Source organism: Lagenorhynchus albirostris, chromosome 16 (genome assembly GCF_949774975.1).
Source record: "Lagenorhynchus albirostris chromosome 16, mLagAlb1.1, whole genome shotgun sequence".
Lineage (NCBI taxonomy): Eukaryota > Metazoa > Chordata > Mammalia > Artiodactyla > Delphinidae > Lagenorhynchus > Lagenorhynchus albirostris.
The window spans coordinates 49665914-49688176 of NC_083110.1; the positions used below are offsets into that span (position 1 = coordinate 49665914).

Consider the following 22263-nt stretch of genomic DNA (forward strand, 5'->3'; position numbering starts at 1 on the left):
TAGTTAATTGGAAGGAGTGACTGAATTGTTCACACTTTTCTCTGAAAACCTTATCTCAAAATAAATATTATTTCCTATTTCATATATAACCTAAATTATCAGAAATTTAAGACATTTTTTAAAAGTCATAGTGTCTTTCCTATTCATAGTGAACTATTTTTCTGTTAGTTCCTTCACTTTGTGCTTATTTCACCCAGTTTTCTAAATTGAAAGTATGGAAATTAAGTCTAACTCTTAACGTGGCCTCAAATCCTGGGACATTCATAAAAAATTAAAAGTTGAATGGAATGGGAACATTTAAAGCATATGGCATTATTTTATAGTGTTTTTTAAAATTATATAAATTTCTATGCCATCCTCTGATCCCTATCAGGTGTGTTGGAGAGGGCATTCCTGCATTGGCTGGGAGACTGGACAGGATGACTTCTGCATTCATTTTTAAATTCTAAAAAATATAATTGTGGAAGAAAGGAGGGAAGAATAAATAAATAAGCAAACACTGGGGATACATAGGTTAAAAGAAGGAAAAGAAAACTACCTTTAAGAAGCTTACCATCTAGACAGACAGATGACCACCAATTCAGGGTGGTCTGTTCTCAGAGTCAAATGACCATTTGGCATTAAGTTCTGAAGAGTTCTGAGAAGGAAACGATTCAGTGTGTTCTTCCCAAATTTTAAAATGGAACCAATATATTTGATTAACGCAGGACTGGAGAGAGTAGGGCATAGACTGGGAGAAAGGCTGGGGACAAGTCCGCGTTGTGCTGGCCCTGTTACAGAGCAATGTGGAGGTCCACTTGATGGGAGCAGAGGGTGCTCCGAGAGTTATGGAAGGTGCTGGCAAAATAAGAATTAAGAGCCATCTGATGGAGAGCTTTGAATGTCTGTCTTTCTTGCATTTGTTGGAGTAAATCCTGAAGAATGTATATGAAAATTGAGAGGCTGGATGGAAGAAAAGGTAGTGAGGAAATCCACACCTTGTGATGGTAAACTTAATCTGAAATTTTGTATGTGTTGTCGTATCTAAAGGTCCAAAGTGCTAAGCCCACAGTAAGGAACGTTTAACAATTATTAGACTCCTGTTTTTACTCTCTTATCTCCAGTAGTCACTTGTTGAATATTTCGACTTCATTGAAGGCCTGAGTCATTGATGCTTCTCACCACACTAGGAGCTATTTGAATTTCCTGATAAATATGTTTGTCATTACTTTACATTCTTATCATGGCTTAGATTTGGCTGATACTTTGACTTTCTAATATTTGTAATAAAGTATCAGCTCTTATGCCACATTTTTAGAGTGGTATATGTAATATTGTGAATTTGCTTTTTGTGTGTGTGGTTTTTTTTTTTTGCAGTAGGCATTAGTTTCTATTCAATCATTACCCAAAAGAGCATATTAAGTGTATTTACATGTTGTGTATTACAAGTTAAACAATTAATCTAAAATTAAATTATAGCCACTATTATCTCATTATTATGTGTATTTATCTCACACACACAAAAGAAACTACAGAAAGTAAGTTTGATGCCCTAAACAGCATGATAATATATACAAACATGTGGGATGACAGTGGATTGTGATCACGTAAGTGGTGGAGAGATCTGTCAAAGATGAGGAGAACAAAAAATTGAGAAGTAACAGGTATGATGATTTAGAAAATAGAGTTGGTTCCATACATAGTTCCAGTTTCTAAATTTCAGGACCAAAGATTTATTGTTCTAGTAGTTCTCACAGTATTGTATTTCTAATATAATTATTTTTAAATATTAAGGCCTTGGAGTTTACAAGAAGTGTTATAGTAAAACCTATAGAAATAATTATAAAATGTTTTGAAGAGTGTATGAAGAGCCATAATCTAACAGTTTTTTAGGAGTAGAATTACCAAAGGGGCACTGGAACTAAGGGTAGCGGGCGACATAATATAGTGCAGGGTTTTCAAAGTCGGCTCTGTTTGCACCACATGACGCTTCAGTGGCTCCAGCAGAATTCCCACATCCCCACCCCTGCTTCAACCAGAGCAACTTGATTTAGTGCGAAATGCAGCATGACTCTTCTGGGTATGGAAGTGCCCTGAAGCAGATCCTATGAACCTACTTCCTCATCTGTTAAAAACCTTCCTTCAGGATTATAAATTTTTTTTGTAATTTTTAATGAAAAATGCTTAGAACTTGTCACTATAGTAGATGATCATAAATGGTAACTACAGTAGTATCATGCTTATTACTGTTATTGCTGCTATCACAATTACAGGCATATATTAGAACTTAATTTCAGTATCTTTACCCTAGAACACATTGCTCAGTCTCTGTTGATATGGTTACCTGTAAAATCACATATCTGTTCCTTAAATTATTATTAGCCTTCATTCTGCCTTAGCAAATTGAAATATTGGCTGTCTTCTAATCCTTTAAATTGTTTTCAATAATTTATCCAGCCCATATATTTAGATTTCCTTTTAAGTCAATAAAATTTGACTTCCTTAAGCACTTGATACTATAATGTTTATTTGACAGTTGAAATATTATGAAATTTGATCTAAAACACCGTTTTTAGACAATGGATAAATTACATTCTGCTGTATAACTGATAAACAAAATACAGTCGGGCAAAGTTTATAAATATAACATCTGTAGCTTTTTAACTTTAACACTTTAAGTAAACTCCATATCAGTAGTGCATGTGTATGTAGATGTCAGTGTGTGTGTATCCATAGGACTACTCAATACAGCTCTCTCTACATAGCCTGTATTTAGTTGGGGTTTTTTTTGTTTTGGTTTTTGGCTTTTTGGTTGTTTTTTTCTTGCGGTATGCGGGCCTCTCACGTTCCGGAGCACAGGCTCCGGACGCGCAGGCTCAGCGGCCATGGCTCACGGGCCCAGCCACTCCACGGCATGTGGGATATTCTCGGACCGGGACACGAACCCGTGTCCTCTGCATCGGCAAGCGGACTCTCAACCACTGCGCCACCAGAGAAGCCCTGTATTTAGTTTTAAAATAGCCAAAATGATCACCAAAATCAATGGTGTTGTTCTGCAGTGAGTTCTGAATAAATTGCTGCTGCTTATGAAATCACCTACATCTTTGTTTAAATTTAGAAAGTTTTCTTATATGTTAAATACTTTACAGAAATGTATGAAATTGCTATCTATTGTGATCTTAGATAAACTTTTCTAGGGAAATGATTAAATACTCTCACCTGATCCTCTCCTTTTTACATGATTTTTGGTAATTGTCAATATATTATGTAAAATAAAGGGAAAATAAATGAAAGGAAAGAGGAAGTATGTGGGATTAATTAGAAAGTCAGTGTTAGATCTGAAAGAAGTATGCGAGAAATAGACTGATGCATAATTCAAAACTCATTTGTTGTCATGGATTTTATGTTAATGCTTAACATTTAGTATGCATAGCTTATGGGACTAGCTGTTTATAACAGCATTACTTTGGATATTCGTTTCCCCCCCTGCTGCTACAAGAAATTATTGAGCCCTCCCATCGTTCCTAATGACCAAAGTATGCCAGTAGGCATCTGCAGTGTTACCACTGATGACCTGTGTCAAATTATGCCTGTAAGTATAAAGTCGTTTAGCATCTTATCCCGTAATTCTAGATCATCTCTCTTCTACTGCAGTCTCTCTCCTCCTAACACTATTCTTATGTTTAAATATGGTTTCCCTCTACCTTTGTAACCCATCTCCTTTTTTGTCTAATTTTCTCCTTCCTTATAGAGACACATAACCCGCTTTGCAGCACTTCTAAGTTCCTCTAACATTAGTAGAACAGGCTTTGAGTCAGGGACAGAGATTTGAATCCAGCCTCTGCCACGTATTAGCTCTGTGAATGTGGATAAGTTGTTTATGTTTCTGAGCTCTAATTTCCGTGTGTGAACAATGGGATAGTAAAACTTCCATACTGGGAAGATTACATGAGATAATAAAGTACTTAGTACCTGATCACTACTGTGGATTCTTACTAATGTGTCACTGTTGCAGATGTTATCGTTAACAACATCTGCAACACCATCCCTGAATAAAATTAATGAATTTCACAGGCCTGTCTCTGATAACATTCCTCAATTCAGAAATTAGATTTCCAATCATCAAGTTTAATCCAGTGCAAAAACGTAGTAGAAGAATGGATAGTATACACATCATCCTGAAAATCCTCTACAGTAATGCTTTTTTACAGCTGGGTTTTGGTAGCCATTGGTCAGCAGAGAATTCCCCATAATATTCTTAGTAAGTACCTGGATGTGGATTAAGGGCCTGTTTAAATATCTCTGTGTCTGGATGGTCAAATGAGTTTGGTGTAGGGTTGGAACCTTCCTATCAAAGTTGAGAAACCTCTCCAGAACATGTGACTAATTAGAAAACCATTCTTCATGTGATATCAGATACATTTTTGGAAATTGGTTTGGATTCTTTCAGATTAAGAGCCTAAATCTATATTTTTATAAGACTCAGTAGTTGGAAAAAATTGCAAAAGGTATAGAGCAGACTACTTAAGAAACTGAAAGGTTTGCCCTTTATAGTCTTGTATTTTGGCCACACACTACCTATGAGCCCTGGACGATTCAATTAATTTCCTTATTTGTGTAACAGTGGGAGTTATTGTTATATCTATACACTGATATATATAGTAGTTAGTATATATTATATTTATATATATATATATATACACACTAACGGATGAGCTACCTTCTCATTTAGATTTCTGTGATTTTTTAGTCCCATATATGCAGTTTCTGTTAGATCATTTACCAATAAATTTCCTAATTTTATTATTGGTTTTTACCAATAAATTGTCTAATTTTATGATTAAAGCTATTTGAATTTGACTCATTTAGATCCAGGTGTTTTTAGTCAATAATAATGGATATTTTATGAATGACTATACCAATACGTTGTTTTATATTATGGAGCTGAAGGTGATACTGAGTTAATTTCATGTTCTTATATTGCCTCTTTAATAGTGAATCAAGATTGTGCATATGCTATGAGATCAGCTGTAGAAAAAACTGAGTCTCTATGCATGCATGAATAAAGATTGAAAGGAAGCAAGAAAACAGCCATGTTAGGATAGTGGAATGTGGGGAATTTTTTTTTAATTTAAAAATGGATTATCGATTTATTAATGGCATCTATTAAAAATTAACACCTAATTCCCATTTCATATATGGTAAAATATATCGATAAAAAAGTTTTAAGTGCTTTTTTATTCAGTACTTTGTTTACCATTTGTATTTGTCCACTATGTGTTTTAAGAAGAGTAAACAGGAAAGCAAAGAGAAACCTATAGCAATACATTTCTTAATTTAAACACAGTATCTGTGAATAAGGACAAAAAATAGGGAAAGTAAGCAAAATATTCAATGTTGGAGCCTTCAATAAATACAGTGTTAATAGGCCAGTGCTTTTCGATGGCCATGTTAATGAAAACTCCATTGGTTTTATAGAGACGGATCCGTGACTCAAAGCATCAGAACTGTCCGGCAGCAGCAACAAATCTTCCCCACACAGCCTTGTGAAAATTACCCTTGAGGTTTTTAGTTGAGAATGGAGGAGAGGCTAAGTGTAACCTTGAATCAGGAACTGCAATAGCTCTTTTCTTTTTGCTTAAGTCACTCTCAAATATACTCTATTAAATAATACCAGGGTATTCAAACAGTGTGTAAAACCAATAGTCTGTATCTTCACACACTCTTAATTTTACATTTACAAAATTATAAAGGTGTTGAACTATATGGGTAATTAATATTTTAGAGATAACATATTACAGTTAAGAGTCTAAGAACAGATAAACAACAACAACAAATCAACAGAAATTGGGTTTTGAAATACATAGGCTGGGAATAAAAGGCACTACAGTCCTGAATAAAGCAGATCTGAGTATATAATTTTACTACCTAATTGACTTTGTATTTTATCATTAAAAATTTAATCTTTGAAAGAAGATGGTAAATACTTTCCATTAGATTCATCTACTAGTCCCTTGAATTGTTTAAAAAACTGCAAATCTCCCAATTATAATTTTCAGCATCCGTAATTTTATTAATAATTGAAACAAATGATGAAAATCATATTGGAACCTATGCCAGACTAGATTTGTTTAAATTTTTCTTATTTTAATGGAATGGAAATTTTAATATGTAAAGTGTGTAAGGTCATTCTAATCATGCTGTTCCTTATATTTTCTACTAATATTTAAAATAAATTAAAACTTTTTTTCATAAAACCTGAAATTTTAAAAAATACTGGCTTAGTTTTTCTATTTTTCAATCTCTGTTCAGGGAAATCATGAGTTACAATGTAGGAAAATATTTCCTCCAGTGTTCTCAAGTTGTTCTTGGGAGAGGAAGGCACTGTAACTGAAATGTAAAAGCCACTTAACATGTATGAACTGTGTATTTTTATGTTTAAAAGATGAATCCTAAAACATTAACAGAGTTTTTTAAGAATATAAACTGAAAGTGAGAAATACTGCAAATTCATAAACAGTGATGTTACAGATAGCAGTGAATTATGATGGAAACTGTGCTCTTAGCTCACTGAATAAGAATAGACCCCAGAATTATTCCTCTGTGGGTATAATTGGGTATGTTCCTTTATGTGACATTTTCCAATAAATTTTTCCAAGCCCTTTACATGGTAGAAATCATTAACCAGCATTTTGTGCCCTGGAAAAAAAATATCAAATATTATCATTATTTCAAAGTCTGCGTTTATCTACTCTGTCTCACATGTAACTGAACTGTAGTAGATCTGCTTAACTATTTTGGGTAGTACTATTTGATTTAAAAACACAGATAACAGATTTCTCTTTATAGGAGTTGGCCCATGGATTAAGTGAACTCCTGTCATATGAAGGCAATGTTGAAGAAGATTTCTATTCAACATTTCAGGTATCCTTAAGGGCAAATAGCTTTCCGTTAACCAGGTATTTCATATGTGAAAATTACCCTTTGTTACCATACACCCACCATTAGAAAAGATGAACAAGGCCTGATCAGTACATACCACCCCCTATCTTAAAGGATCTTAACCTGATAAAGTAGAGATAAAGAGGCAGACACATATAGGTGAGCAGTCAAGGAAAGTGCTTAAAGAACATCAACAAGGGTGAGTGCACTCTGCCAGGCACCTGGCCTATGTCCTTGACTCAGTTACTTTCTCAGAGCTTTTCAGCTTCTAACAACAAGCCCCTTCTATTGCTTCAATGCAAGAAGTTAGAAGCAGAAGCTAATCGACCAGACCAAAACTCTCTCACTTCCACTCCCCTGACAATAATCAGGAGGTGGGAATTGTAGTAATCCACATGGCTCCAAAGACCTGAGTGCTTCCCTAAATGCCCGCGCAAATTTTGTTAACATCAGTAAAGTATTTAACTGTATTCAAGAGGGTTAAGTCCCTACCTTTTTACCCCAAAATGCTTCCACGACTCTATTCTTAATACAAATATCACAAAAGCCTAGCCATTCTGTAGTTTGTATATTTAGAAGAGGGGGGAAAAGGTTTTCTTTTTAAATTTTACAAACCTGTTCACTGAAGGCTGTTAATATATCAGCATACCAGTAAATACACTGTGTTGGAATCTCCCATCAGGTGTTTCAAGAAGAATTCGGAATAATTAAGTCCTATAATTTAAAGCCAGGTGGTGATAAAATTGCAGTTACCAATCAAAATAGGAAAGGTAAGTTAAAACACGATTTATTAATTAAAGCGCATTAGTATTTGCCATTTACTTTTACTACTTAACAGATATAAAATTGTTTTCCAGAATATGTACAGCTTTATATTGACTTCCTTCTCAACAAATCCATCTATAAGCAGTTTGCTGCATTTTATTATGGATTTCATAGTGTGTGTGCTTCAAATGCCCTAATGGTGAGTTTAAAACTTCATGCTTTCAGTTAGGTTTTGTAATACTATGATGTTGACAAATAATTCCTTAAATATTTTAGTAGATAGGCTTTTAAAATTAAAAAAAAAAAGGTTTCTAGGGTTTTTTTTTGTCTTGAGGAAAATAATAAAGATTTTTTTAACGTCTTTATTGGAGTATAATTGCTTTACAAAGGTGTGTTAGTTTTTGCTTTATAACAAAGTGAATCAACTACACATATACATATATCCCCATATCTCCTCCCTCTTGCGTCTCTCTCCCACCCTCCCTATCCCACCCCTCTAGGTGGTCACAAAGCAATGAGCTGATCCTGTGCTATGCTGCTGCTTCCCACTAGCTATCTATTTTACGTTTGGTAGTGTATATATGTCCACGCCACACTCCCACTTTGTCCCAGTTTACCCTTTCCCCTCCCCACGTCCTCGAGTCCATTCTCTACGTCTGCGTCTTTATTCCTGCCCTGCCTCTAGGTTCTTCAGAACCATTTTTTTTTCTCTTTTTTAGATTCCATATATATATGTGTTAGCATACGGGATTTGTTTTTCTCTTTCTGACTTACTTCACTCTGTATGACAGACTCTAGGTCCATCCCCCTCACTACAAATAACAATTTCGTTTCTTTTTATGGCTGAGTAACATTCCATTGTATATATGTGCCACATCTTCTTTATCCATTCATCTGTCGATGGACACTTAGGTTGCTTCCATGTCCTGGCTATTGTAAATAGAGCTGCAATGAACATTGTGGTAAATGACTCTTTTTGAATTACAGTTTTCTCAGGATATATGCCCAGTAGTGGGATTCCTGGGTCATATGGTAGTTCTATTTTTAGTTTTTTAAGGAACCTCCATACTGTTCTCCATAGTGGCTGTATCAATTTACATTCACACCAACAGTGCAAGAGGGTTCCCTTTTCTCCACACCCTCTCCAGCATTTATTGTTTGTAGATGTTTTGATGATGGTCATTCTGACTGGTGTGAGGTGATACTTCACTGTAGTTTCGATTTGCATTTCTCTAATGCTTAGTGATGTTCAGCATCCTTTCATGTGTTTGTTGGCAATCTGTATATCTTCTTGGGAGAAATGTCTATTTAGGTCTTCTGCCCATTTTTGGATTGGGTTGTTTGTTTTTTTGGTATTGAGCTGCATGAGCTGCTTGTATATTTTGGAGATTAATCCTTTGTCAGTTGCTTCATTTGCAAATATTTTCTCCCATTCTGAGGGTTGTCTTTTGGTCTTGTTTATGGTTTCCTTTGCTGTGCAAAAGCTTTTAAGTTTCATTAGGTCCCAATTGTTTATTTTTGTTTTTATTTCCATTCCTGTAGGAGGTGGCTCAAAAAGGATCTTGCTGTGATTTATGTCATAGAGTGTTCTGTCTGTGTTTTCCTCTAAGAGTTTGATAGTTTCTGGCCTTACATTTATGTCTTTAATCCTTTTTTTTTTTTTTTTTTTTTTTTTGCGGTACGTGGGCCTCTCACTGTTGTGGCCTCTCCCGTTGTGGAGCACAGGCTCCAGACACGCAGGCTCAGCGGCCATGGCTCACGGGCCCAGCCGCTCCGCGGCATGTGGGATCTTCCCAGACTGGGGCACAAACCCGTGTCCCCTGCATTGGCAGGCGGACTCTCAACCACTGCGCCACCAGGGAAGTCCTTTAATCCATTTTGAGTTTATTTTTGTGTATGGTGTTAGGTAGTGTTCTAATTTCATTCTTTTACATGTAGCTGTCCAGTTTTCCCAGCACGACTTATTGAAGAGGCTGTCTTTTCTCCATGATATATTCTTTCCTCCTTTATCAAAGATAAGGCAACCATATGTGTGTGGGTGTATCTCTGGTCTTTCTATCCTGGTCCATTGATCTATGTTTCTGTTTTTGTGCCAGTACCATACTGTCTTGATTACTGTAGCTTTGTAGTATAGTCTGAAGTCAGGGAGCCTGATTCCTCCAGCTCCACTTTTCTTTCTCAAGATTACTTTGGCTATTCGGGGTCTTCTGTGTTTCCATACAAACTGTGAAATTTTTTGTTCTAGTTCTGTGAAAAAATGCCATTGGTAGTTTGATAGGGATTCCACTGAATCTGTAGATTGCTTTGGGGAGTATAGTCATTTTCACAATGTTGATTCTTCCAATCCAAGAACATGGAGGAACATCTCTCCATCTCTCCATCTGTTTGTATCATCTTTAATTTCTTTCATCAGTGTCTTATAGTTTTCTGCATACAGGTCTTTTGTGTCCTTAGGTAGGTTTATTCCTAGGTATTTTATTCTTTTGTTGCAATGGTAAATGGGAGTGTTTCCTTAATTTCTCTTTCAGACTTTTTCATCATTAGTGTATAGGAATGCAAGAGACTTCTGTGCATTAATTTTGTATCCTGCTACTTTACCAAATTGATTGATTAGCTCTAGTAGTTTTCTGGTAGCATCTTTAGGATTCTCTATGTATAGTATCATGTCATCTGCAAACAGTGACAGTTTTACATCTTCTTTTCCGATTTGGGTTCCTTTTATTTCTTTTTCTTCCCTGATTGCTGTGGCTAAAACTTCCAAAACTATGTTGAATAATAGTGGTGAGAGTGGGCAACCTTGTCTTGTTCCTGATCTTAGTGGAAATGGTTTCAGTTTTTCACCGTTGAGAACAATGTTGGCTGTGGGTTTGTCATATATGGCCTTTAGTATGTTGAGGTAAGTTCCCTCTATGCCTACTTTCTGGAGGGTTTTTATCATAAAGAGATGTCGATTTAAATATGACAAAGGATCTGAATACACATTTTTCCAAGTAAAATACACAAATGTTCAAGGGCATATGAAAAGATTCTGGATATCATTAGTCACCAAGGAGATGGAAATCAAAACCACAGTGAGATTCCACTTGACAACAATTAGGATGGCTAAAATCAAAAAGTGAGGCAATAAGTTTTATTGAGGCTACACGGAGAAATTTGATCTCTCATATGGGGTGGAATGAAGATAAAATGGCAAAGCTGCTCTGGATAAAGCTCTGGGAGATCCTCAAATATTAAACCTAGAATTATCATAGGACCCATCAATCCCACCTAGGTACACGCTCAAGAAAATGAAAACACATGTTTGATCAAAACTTATATATAAATTTTATAATAATGTGATTCATAGTAAGCAAAAGGGAGAAACATCCAAATGTCCATTAACAGGTGAATAGATAAACAACATGTTTTATCCAATCAGTAGAATATTATTCTGACATAAAACAAAGGAAATAGTCACACATAGTTGTCTCTTGAAGAAATTATGCTGAGTGAATGAAGCCCTTCAAGAGGCCATGTATAATTCTTTTAATATGAAAGAGCAGAATATGGAAATAGAAAGTAGAGTAGTGGTTTTCTAGGCTGGGGCATTGGAGGAGGATAAGAAGATTAGCAATGATAGCTAAAGGGCAGAGGAGTTTCTTTTTCAAGTCACAAAAATCGTCACAAATTGTGGTGATAATTGTGTGTATCTGCAAATATACTGAAACCATTAAAATGTACACTTAATGGATGCCTTCTAAAGTATGTGCATTATATCTCCATAAAGCTGTTAAAATAAATCAATGCATGAAGTATTTTGCAATGTAAAAAAAAAAAAAAGTGTTGAATTTTGTTGAAAGCTTTTTCCGCATCTATTGAGATGATCATATGGGTTTTGTCCTTCAGTTTGTTAATACGGTTTATCACATTGATTGATTTGCATATATTGAGGAATCCTTGCATTCCTGGAATAAACACCACTTGATCATGATGTATGATCCTATCAATGTGCTGTTGGATTCTGTTTGCTAGTATTTTGTTGAGGATTTTTGCATCTATGTTCATCAGTGATATTGGCCTGTAGTTTTCTTTTTTTGTGATATCTTTGTTTAGTTTTGGTATCAGGGTGTTGGTGGCCTCATAGTATGAGTTTGGGAGTGTTCCTCCATCTGCCATATTATGGAAGAGTTTGAGAGGGATAGGTGTTAGCTCTTCTCTAAATGTTTGATAGAATTCGCCTGTGAAGCCATCTGGTCCTGGGCTTTTCTTTGTTGGAAGATTTTTAATCACAGTTTCAATTTCACTGCTTGTGATTGGTCTGTTTATATTTTCTATTTCTTCCTCGTTCAGTCTCGGAAGGTTGTGCTTTTCTAAGAATTTGTCCATTTCTTCCAGGTTGTCCATTTTATTGGCATATAGTTGCTTGTAGTAATCTCTCATGATCCTTTTATTTCTGCAGTGTCAGTTGTTACTTCTTCTTTTTCATTTCTAATTCTATTGATTTGAGTCTTCTCCCCTTTTTTCTTGATGAGTCTGGCTAATGGTTTATCAATTTTGTTTATCGTCTCAAAGAACCAGCTTTTAGTTTTATTGATCTTTGCTATCATTTCCTTCATTTCTTTTTCATTTATTTCTGATCTGATCTTTATGATTTCTTTCCTTCTGCTAACTTTGGGGTTTTTTTGTTCTTCTTTCTCTAATTGCTTTGGTGTAAGGTTAGGTTGTTTATTTGAGATGTTTCTTGTTTCTTGACGTAGGATTGTATTGCTATAAACTTCCCTCTTAGAACTGCTTTTGCTGCATCCCATATGTTTTGGGTCATCGTGTTTTCATTGTCATTTGGTTCTAGGTATTTTTATATTTCCTCCTTGATTTCTTCAGTGATCTCTTGGTTATTTAGTAGTGTATTGTTTAGCCTCCATCTGTTTGTATTTTTTACAGTTTTTTCCTGTAATTGATATAGATAGCATTGTGGTCGGAAAAGATACTTGAAACGATTTCAATTTTCTTAAATTTACCAAAGCTTGATTTGTGACCCAATATATGATCTATCCTGGAGAATGTTCCATGAGCACTTGAGAAGAAAGTGTATTCTGTTGTTTTTGGATGGAATGTACTATATCAATTAAGTCCATCTTGTTTAATGTATCATTTAAAGCTTGTGTTTCCTTATCTATTTTCATTTTGGATGATCTGTCCATTGTGAAAGTGGGGTGTTAAAGTTCCCTACTATTATTGTGTTACTGTCGATTTCCCTTTTATGGCTGTTAACATTTGCCTTATGTATTGAGGTGCTCCTATGTTGGGTGCATAGATATTTACAAGTGTTATATCTTCTCCTTGGATTCATCCCTTGATCGTTATGTAGTGTCCTTCTTTGTCTCTTGTAATAGTCTTTATTTTAATGTCTATTTTGTCTGATATGAAAACTGCTACTCCAGCTTTCATGTGATTTCCATTTGCATGGAATATCTTTTTCCAGCCCCTCACTTTCAGTCTGTATGTGTCTCTAGGTCTGAAGTGGGTCTCTTGTAGACAGCATATATACAGGTCTTGTTTTTGTATCCATTCAACCAGTCTGTGTCTTTTGGTTGGAGCATTTAATCCATTTACATTTAAGGTAATTATCGATATGTATGTTCCTATTCCCATTTTCTTATTTGTTTTGGGTTTGTTATTGTAGGTCTTTTCCTTCTCTTGTGTTTCCCACTTGGAGAAGTTCCTTTATCATTTGTTGTTGAGCTGGTTTGGTGGTGCTGAATTCTCTTAGCTTTTGCTTGTCTGTAAAGCTTTTAATTGCTCTGTCAAATCTGAATGAGATCCTTTCTGGGTAGAGTAATCTTGGTTGTAGGTTTTTCCCTTTCATCACTTTAAATATGTCCTGCCACTCCCTTTTGGCTTGCAGAGTTTCTGCTGAAAGATCAGCTCTTAACCTTATTGGGATTCCCTTGTATGTTATTTGTTGCTTTTCCCTTGCTTCTTTTAATATTTTTTCTTTGTATTTAATTTTTGTTAGTTTGATTAATATGTGTCTTGGCCTGTTTCTCCTTGGATTTATCCTGTATGGGACTCTCTGCACTTCCTGGACTTGATTGACTATTTCCTTTCCTGTGTTAGGGAAGTTTTCAACTATAATCTCTTCAAATAGTTTCTCAGATCCTTTCTTTTTCTCTTCTTCTTCTGGGGCCCCTGTAATTCAAATGTTGGTGCATTTAATGTTGTCCCAGAGGTCTCTGAGACTGTCCTCAATTCTTTTCATTCTTTTTTCTTTATTCTGCTCTGCAGTAGTTATTTCCACTATTTTATCTTCCAGGTCACTTATCCATTCTTCTGCCTCAGTTATTCTCCTGTTGCTTCCTTCTAGAGAATTTGTAATTTCATTTATTGTGTTGTTCATCATTGTTTGTTTGCTTTTTAGTTCTTCTAGGTCCTTGTTAAACATTTCTTGTATTTTCTCCATTCTGTTTTCAAGATTTTGGATCATCTTTACTATCATTGCTCTGAATTCTTTTTCAGGTAGACTGCCTATTTCCTCTTCATTTAAACCCTCTTCTGGTGGGTTTTTAACTTTCTCCTTCATCTGCTGTGTATTTCTCTGTCTTCTCATTTTGCTTAACTTCCTGTGTTTGGCGTCTCCTTTTCTCAGGCTGCACATTCGTAGTTCCCATTGTTTTTGGTGTCTGCCCCCAGTGGCTGAGGTTGGTTCAGTGGGTTGTGTAGGCTTCCTGGTGGAGGGAACTGGTGCCTGTGTTCTGGTGGATGAGGCTGGATCTTCTTTCTGGTGGGCAGGACCACGTCCGGTGGTGTGTTTTGGGGTGTCTGTGACTTTATTATGATTTTAGGCAGCCTCTCTGCTAATGGGTGGGGTTGTGTTCCTGTCTTGCTAGTTGTTTGGCATAGGGTGTCCAGCACTGTAGCTTGCTGGTCGTTGAGTGGAGCTGGGTCTTAGCGTTGAGATGGAGATCTCTGGGAGAGCTTTTGCCATTTGATATTACGTGGAGCCGGGAGGTCTCTGGTGGACCAGTGTCCTGAGCTCAGCTCTCCCACCTCAGAGACTCAGACCTGATACCCGACCGGAGCACCAAGACCCTGTCAGCCGCATGGTTATAAAGAGTTCCACAGGGCTTCCCTGGTTGCGCAGTGGTTGAGAGTCCACCTGCCAATGCAGGGGACGCGGGTTCGTGCCCTGGTCCAGGAAGATCCCACATGCCGCGGAGCGGCTGGGCCCATGAGCCATGGCCGCTGAGCCTGCGCGTCCGGAGCCTGTGCTCCGCAACGGGAGAGGCCACAACAGTGAGAGGCCCGTGTACCGCCAAAAAAAAAAAATATATATATATATATATATGTATATATATATATATATATAAAGAGTTCCACAGATATGGCTTGAAGTCTATAGACAAATCATTGATCATCAACTTGTATTGTCCTCTTCCCTCACAGCCTGGATACAAACCTCCAAGCTCATTTAGATTGATGGCAGAATTCAGTCCCTTGTGGTTGTGGACTAAGATTCCCATTTCCTTGAAGACTTGGATGGGGTGACTGCCAGCTCTCTCCGATTCTCTCACATGCTCCCCTCCATTTCAAAGCCAGCAGCAACATGTACTTGGAAACTCTCTGGCTTCCTCTTCGGCTACCAGCCTGTGAAGACTCTTTTCTTCTTTTCTTTTCCTTTGTGCTTAGTCTTGTTTCACTTGCTCATAGGGTGCCGTGTGGGGAGGGCTCGCGCCAGGCACTTCGCAACAGAGTCCCTAGTCAGTTTTCTAATTTTTAAAGTCAGAGCTAGAAATAAAAATAGTTCTCTCATTTCAGCCTTAATTTTCTAAAGGGAAAAAAGACCCGTCAACTCCATTCCCTCCCCACCCCACTCCACCTTACACTATGTCTTATACTATGGCTTTTAAGGCTTTAAAAAATTTCCTCAAGCAGAGTGGATGAAGAGATCCCAAGGGCTCCAGGTCTTTAATACTGCGGGGCAAAGCACAGAAACTAGTCAACAATAAGCTCCAGGGCAAAAGGCACACCTTCTTACTGTTTAAGGAACAGGTTTAGGGGTTGGCATATAGTTGCTTGTAGTAATCTCTCATGATCCTTTTATTTCTGCAGTGTCAGTTGTTACTTCTTCTTTTTCATTTCTAATTCTATTGATTTGAGTCTTCTCCCCTTTTTTCTTGATGAGTCTGGCTAATGGTTTATCAATTTTGTTTATCGTCTCAAAGAACCAGCTTTTAGTTTTATTGATCTTTGCTATCATTTCCTTCATTTCTTTTTCATTTATTTCTGATCTGATCTTCAGGGGTCTGCCCAGCAACTCTTGAGTTGCCTTTTACCCCTGCCTCTTCAGGGGTCCCCCCAGCAACTCTTGAGTTGCCTTTTACCCACAGGATGTAGTTTGTCACCAGAGTCATGGTGGACTCCAGTTGGTTTGACCTTTTCTTAGCCTTGTGAGTATGGGTCAGTTGCTGTTGAGAACACTATGTCGGAAATGTCATAAGATAAAAGCGTAGTTTCTCTTCACCGCTGCTCCCCTGGGCACACTCCATCAAGCCATTTGCACCTCCATGCAGTTTTATAAGCGGGGTTGGGAGCAAGGTCTTCAATGTGAATTATTTTGCATAGGAGAGAGCTTGTTTTAGAGTGATCTTTGTCACATGTTTATTGAAAGTACCTTTGGAAATGGAGCACCTGTTGATTTCGAATTGAGTTTTGTCTGTGACGCACTATAGTTATGGGGGTGGAGGGAGGGAAAATAAATAAATAGCATAGCAGGTCTCTGTTTTTAAATTGTAATCTCTTTAGGTGGGAGACAACCTATGTAAGTGAAAAAAAAAACAAGTGAACAACACAAGACAGACTAACCTACTACTCAAACTCTACAGTGTACACAGGAGGCTTTATGGATGTTGGAACCAGGCATGTCAATAGATGCTAGAGTATTGATAGCTGAAAGAGTTTCAGGCTGGGTTTCAGGGAAGAGTTGTAATTTGGACTTATGCTTAGTCATCTGCTTGTTTTTCTAGCAAACTGCTAATTGCTATTATTTGCAAAAGGGGGAACCTAACAGTTTGACGAGATTTATAAACTTTCAGAAGCAAAAATACCTTACCTTAGTAGGAAAAATATAAATGGAGATTTTTCTTTAGCAAAAGTGGTTTGATTTACTATAAGAACGTCATGATTTTTGTTATTTGGTTCAGTGAAAATAGTTCCAATTTCACTTTTTTTAATCATCACTTTCTCTTATCATTTTTGATAAATAATTATTGACAGCTGCTTCGTCCAGAAGAGGTTGAAATTCTGGTGTGTGGAAGTCCTGAACTGGATATGCACGCCCTGCAGAGAAGTACTCAGTATGATGGCTATGCGAAAACCGACCTGACTATACGGTGAGCTTTTTTTACTTCTGAGAGTGAGGGTGCTGAAGAGAGAATGAAAGAGAGTGTGGTTCGTTTATTTGCATAACTTACAATCTTTGAATCAAGTTAAGTCAGCTGAAATACTGTACAGCCCACACTGCTTTATTTTATCTCTTGAAAATAATGTGAGAATATTAAATATGAAATCACTTAGCAGTCCCCTTAGGAGAAAGTAATATAAGTAAGTTTCTACAAAAGCATAGAGATTTGACTTTTTTTTTTTAATTACTTTGGTTCTAGAATTGCAGGGATGCCATGCTTATAAATAGCCTTTTAATAGCACTGTGTTGAAAAATAAGGAAAATTATATAGGAGAAAAATGGCTTTTGTACTCTCTACTGTTGGACTATTTTTATAATGATGTTAGTCAAAAATCTAATTTATATCAGAAGCCTGTCATTCCTCAATTTCACATTAAGGGTATTATGTACCTTTAAGGGAAGTTGTTTCCCTAGAGCTTACTTTATATTACTTTATTCTGATCTGCAGGATTTTTGTCAAGACATTTTATATAAATATCCTTTGGTGTTCTCTAGATACTTTTGGGATGTTGTGCTTGGATTTCCTCTTGATCTTCAAAAAAAGTTGCTACATTTTACCACAGGAAGTGACAGAGTACCTGTAGGAGGAATGGCTGATTTGAACTTTAAAATCTCAAAGAATGAAACTTCTACTAACTGGTAAATTTCCAAATTGTAATTTTTTTAATCTGTAGGTTTGGCTAATAATAATATGTTTGGAATTAGAGGATTCTTTGATTCTGAAGTGGTTTTCATAGAAAACTCTTGGGAGTAAGCATGGCTTTGAAATAAGAGAGACTATGGCTTAAGGTTCTGTATGAATTTTGAGAACTACCAGTACGAACTGATAATAATTCCTGTGCATCAACTTTTTACTTTGATAAGTCAACTGCTTTGTAGTTGCTTCCAGAATCTAGCTTGCTTTTCATAGATTATCTAACCTTCATTTTTACTTAAAGGTGTTTTTTATTTAAAATACTAAGGTGAGTTTTTGGCTGTTATAATTAGTTCTTGTGCTGGAATACCGCTAGTGCTAGTCTTTTTTTCTTTATCTAGTGCTCTTTGCATATGAAAGTGATGCCGATGATGGCTTTAAATTATTTTCTATAGTGTTGATGGGTTAATGCTAATCTACTTACTTCTTTTCCCAATCTCCTTGTAATTTCTAAAGCTAATTTGAGTAGACACTACTTTGATTATAATCATTTTTTTCTCCTGCCCCATATATTCCCTGAGCTTTGTCAGTTCTTCCTTTCATAAATTAGAACTGAAATCTGTCCTTTCCTTTCTCACCGCCACCGACAGCTGTTCTGATGCTGTGGAGTTCCTAAAGACTGAGGGAAAGGGTCTAAGAAATCTGTAGGAATTTTGAATAAAGATAACAGTGTCATCGGGTAGAGGGTTGGGAGAGCTGAACAAAAAGATTCAGAGGATGAATGTTGCTTGTACCTTGAGGGCAGCAACATGAGGAGCATGGGTATCAAGTGTCCCAGAAATGTTCTTTTTATTATTTTTTGACAGTCAAGACTAAAAAAGTAGTAACAGTTATATTATCTACTATTCTGCTGGGTGTTTTATGTAGACAGCTCTTTTCATCTTCCCACCCATTCAAATAGTTTGCCTTATGATGGTGATGAGGCAACTGAGATTTGGAGACATGAAGCCGCTTGAACAAGGTCTCACAGCCAGAAAGTGCAGGAGATGGTATTCAAATTCAGATTTGTCTGACTCCAAAAATAATGCCTCTAGAATATGAGTTTTGTGAGAGCAGGGACATTGTCTTGTTGGTAAACCCAGCCCCAGTGTCTAGAATGGTGCCTAATACACAGCAGGTACTCCAAAAGTATTTGTTCAGTAAAGGAGTGGATGAGTCATCTCATTATAGTAAAATAGATTTGAATGTGTGTATCCAGGTACTTTGAAAGTTGCTTACCAGTCATTCTGTGTTTGTTTTAGGACTTGGTATCTTTAAAAAAAATTTTTTTCTCTAGGTTGCCTGTGGCCCACACCTGCTTCAATCAACTTTGCCTTCCCCCCTACAAGAGCAAAAAGGACCTGAAACAGAAACTGATTATTGGAATTTCAAATTCAGAAGGTTTTGGACTTGAGTAACCTAGAAGACTTGAAATATATTTTATATGTAGCATTCACTTCCCTCTTACTGTGCCTTTAACCTTTTCATGTTTCTGTCTCAAAACACCTTGACAAAGCTCACCAACTTTAAAATACTGATTTTTTTTAAATCAAATATGAAGTATGTTCAGTAGAGGCATGGTTTTCTAAAAACACAACACTGCTTGAGTGAGAAAAAGACCAGATGGCAGAGACAGGTGTGGGTCCAGTCCCTCTTTTTTATAGCACTTTATCATTCTCCATAAGTAGTTGTCACAGGTGTTCCACTGGGAAAGCATCGTGCAGTAAAGAATGCACAGATGACAGAGTGGAGCCCAGTGGCACCTTGTGCGCTGCTAGCACACGGTAGCAACACAGATAGCTACATTATCATTAATGTAAGGCATGTAGCCATATTTTCATATAGCGGTTAAACAACAGTATAATTGCAAATGCAATTTACAGGGTTTTTTGATATACTGGCTTTGGTCCTCTAAGATTCTTTTCAACCATTGCTGAAAAGCGTGTAAATAACTACATAATAGCCTGAGAATAATGGGATTTTGATAGTGCCATTTATTGCTAAAGATTTATTTTTACAAAGTAAATTCAGGGTTTTAGATGTGTATACAGCTTTTACAAATCAATAAAGATGATTGTACAAGAGTGTAACTATTTTCAGACTAATTGGATTCAAGGTTATATTCTTTTACATATTGTTAGTCTGCATGCATATGCGCAGTAAGCTAGTTACTTGGAGCACTCTGTAATATTTGTATAATCATTTCTTCTTAAGGGTCAGAATATTATATAGAAAGGAAGTAGAACTGACTAATCACTGATAAATTAAGTCAATCACAAGCACAAAAAAAGAGAACTGTTTTTATATATACTTTGATTGATGTACAAGACTTATTTCTAATATTTTTTGATCACCAGTTGTACTGAAACACTAATTTTTGGAAAAAAGTAGGATAAGATATTTGACAAAAGTGAATACAATAATATTTGTGTCCAAATGACGTAGCTTGGTGTAAAAATAAAGTTCAACATTTTGGCCAAAATGTTTGTTTTCCACTGGATTCTGAATATAGCAAATTCAAAAGTACCCTTTTTGGAGTTTCTTAATAAAGTAGCATGTAAAAGGAAACTGCATTTTTTAAGTCAGACAGTAAATGGTTTTCTTTTTAATTTACAGCAAATGAAGCAGTTTTATTAGCATGTTATAGATATTTCCAAATCAAGAATTCTCTATTATACTTTGATAGCTTTCCTTCAGAAAACTCTGAATATATATTTGCAATAATAATGAAGCCAGCACTTAGTACCAGCACATGGTTCACATGCAAATAATACTTTCCCAAAATTTTTTCTGAGTTACACTACTATCTTATTACTATGCTTCCTACACCCCACCAGCAGAATTCTTTTAGGGTGGAGGAACTAATCAGCTTGTTCTGCTTTTTTTCTGAAGCCAACTTGTGAATCTTAGAGGAAAAGGAGTTAGTTAGTTTACTGTTCTCTTGAGACAGAAGTGACTCCGCTTTTCCACTTGGACATACTATTTAAAGGATTTTTCTTACAATTTTTGGAACACCTAAGATTTAAAGGCATGTTGGTTTTGTTTTGTTTGCTCTGTTTTTAATCCATATGCAAATAAAACTGCTTCTCTCTTATACTGCTTGAACTAGAAAGTAAGATTTTAACATAGGTTACTACTAACTAATAAGCACAAAAGAATCATGTGTAAGAAACCAGATTTAAGTGTTTTAAATAAAATGTAAACAAAGTTTTTATTTGGTAAAGACGGAAAAATTGTGTTGGTTTGGTCTGCATGTTTAATGATGTGCTTTGTATATCAATAGCTATGTCATTTTTAAATAAAAGTACACAAGCCAAATTTTTAAATGACAGAGTCCATAAATAACTGGAAAATTTTTGTTGTCTGTTGTTGAAATTTATAATCATTTATCACTAAATTGCACATTGCCTTTATTTATTTATGCTCTGGTTTTGGTTTACAGTGTAATTAATACCTCATTTTTTAAAAGAACCACTACTGTTACATTTCGTTAATTTAAACAGCTAGAAAATTCATATAGTTGCTTTTTTTTATATATAATCTGTTAATGAATTCTTGATTTTTGTATCTGCCACAGTAAATTAAAGCATTGCACAGTATTTATTAGTATTTACAAAATGTCCTGTCCTTTTTTAATCTTTCCTTAATTAATCATATTTTTGTCTGTATGATCAGAAGTTTTAACAGTCCCTCTTTTTTGTACAAATGTGTATTGTATTACGTTGTTAATTTCTGGATAAATTTTTTTCAGATATTAAAGTTATATAATCAGCCAGGCTTCAGTTCATTTTTTGAACATTAGGCAATGAATTAAAACCACAAGTTTAAAATATAAATGTAAACTACTCTCTTTGTTACACTGTCTCTTAAACTGGTGCTTAGGAAAATTGCTAATACATACACCTTCAAAAGATATGTGTTGTTGACACCAAATGTAACTAACTTCTAGCATTATTTTTCAGTACAAAACAATGTATAGCCAATGGCTGCATGATCACACAGATATTCCACCAAATGAACGTTATACCACCATCAAGGCCACCTAGAAATGAACTAAGTATGACATTTCATTGGCCACCGATAGACAACTTCAGATCTTAAGTATTCCCCTCCAAAACCATTAATTTGGCCCTTTTTCCCCGCATTTTCTATGCTTAATGGAAGAAGAGAGGAGATTATGAGAAAGTAGGAGAGAATGTCATGGGTGATGGATGGAGGAAGAAGGTAGCTGGGTGGAAGACTAAGGAGAGTTTTCACAGGGGAGGGTACAAGATCAATTCACCCAGACCACACACAGCCTTTAGTCCAGTGAGTGGTTAAGAACTGTGCTTTGGAGCCAGACTACCTGGGTTTGAGTTTACTGTTCAATAGTTGTGTTTCCTTGGGCAGGTTACTTAATCTGCCCATGCCTCAATTATCAAGTGAAAATAATTTATAAAATGGAAATAATAAACCTATCTATCTC

The 22263-nt window shown here is 36.1% G+C and overlaps 1 protein-coding gene across 4 annotated transcripts in view; it reads left to right on the forward strand.

Annotated features, from left to right (window-relative positions):
- The window catches only part of HECTD2 (HECT domain E3 ubiquitin protein ligase 2), a 79770-nt gene extending 58253 nt beyond the window's left edge, over positions 1-21517 (forward strand). For 2 of the 4 annotated variants that reach the window (XM_060125500.1, XM_060125501.1), the window contains 7 exons: positions 3413-3571; positions 6829-6903; positions 7604-7691; positions 7779-7885; positions 16939-17054; positions 17621-17764; positions 19096-21517. In XM_060125500.1, coding sequence (XP_059981483.1) covers positions 3413-3571; positions 6829-6903; positions 7604-7691; positions 7779-7885; positions 16939-17054; positions 17621-17764; positions 19096-19216 — 810 coding nt within the window. In that variant the 3' untranslated portion in view covers positions 19217-21517. Of the gene's footprint in view, positions 1-3403; positions 3572-6828; positions 6904-7603; positions 7692-7778; positions 7886-16938; positions 17055-17620; positions 17765-19095 lie in introns of those variants that run through there. The other 2 variants (XM_060125502.1, XM_060125503.1) reach the window with 2 other exon arrangements.
- The last annotated feature ends 746 nt before the right edge of the window (positions 21518-22263 follow it).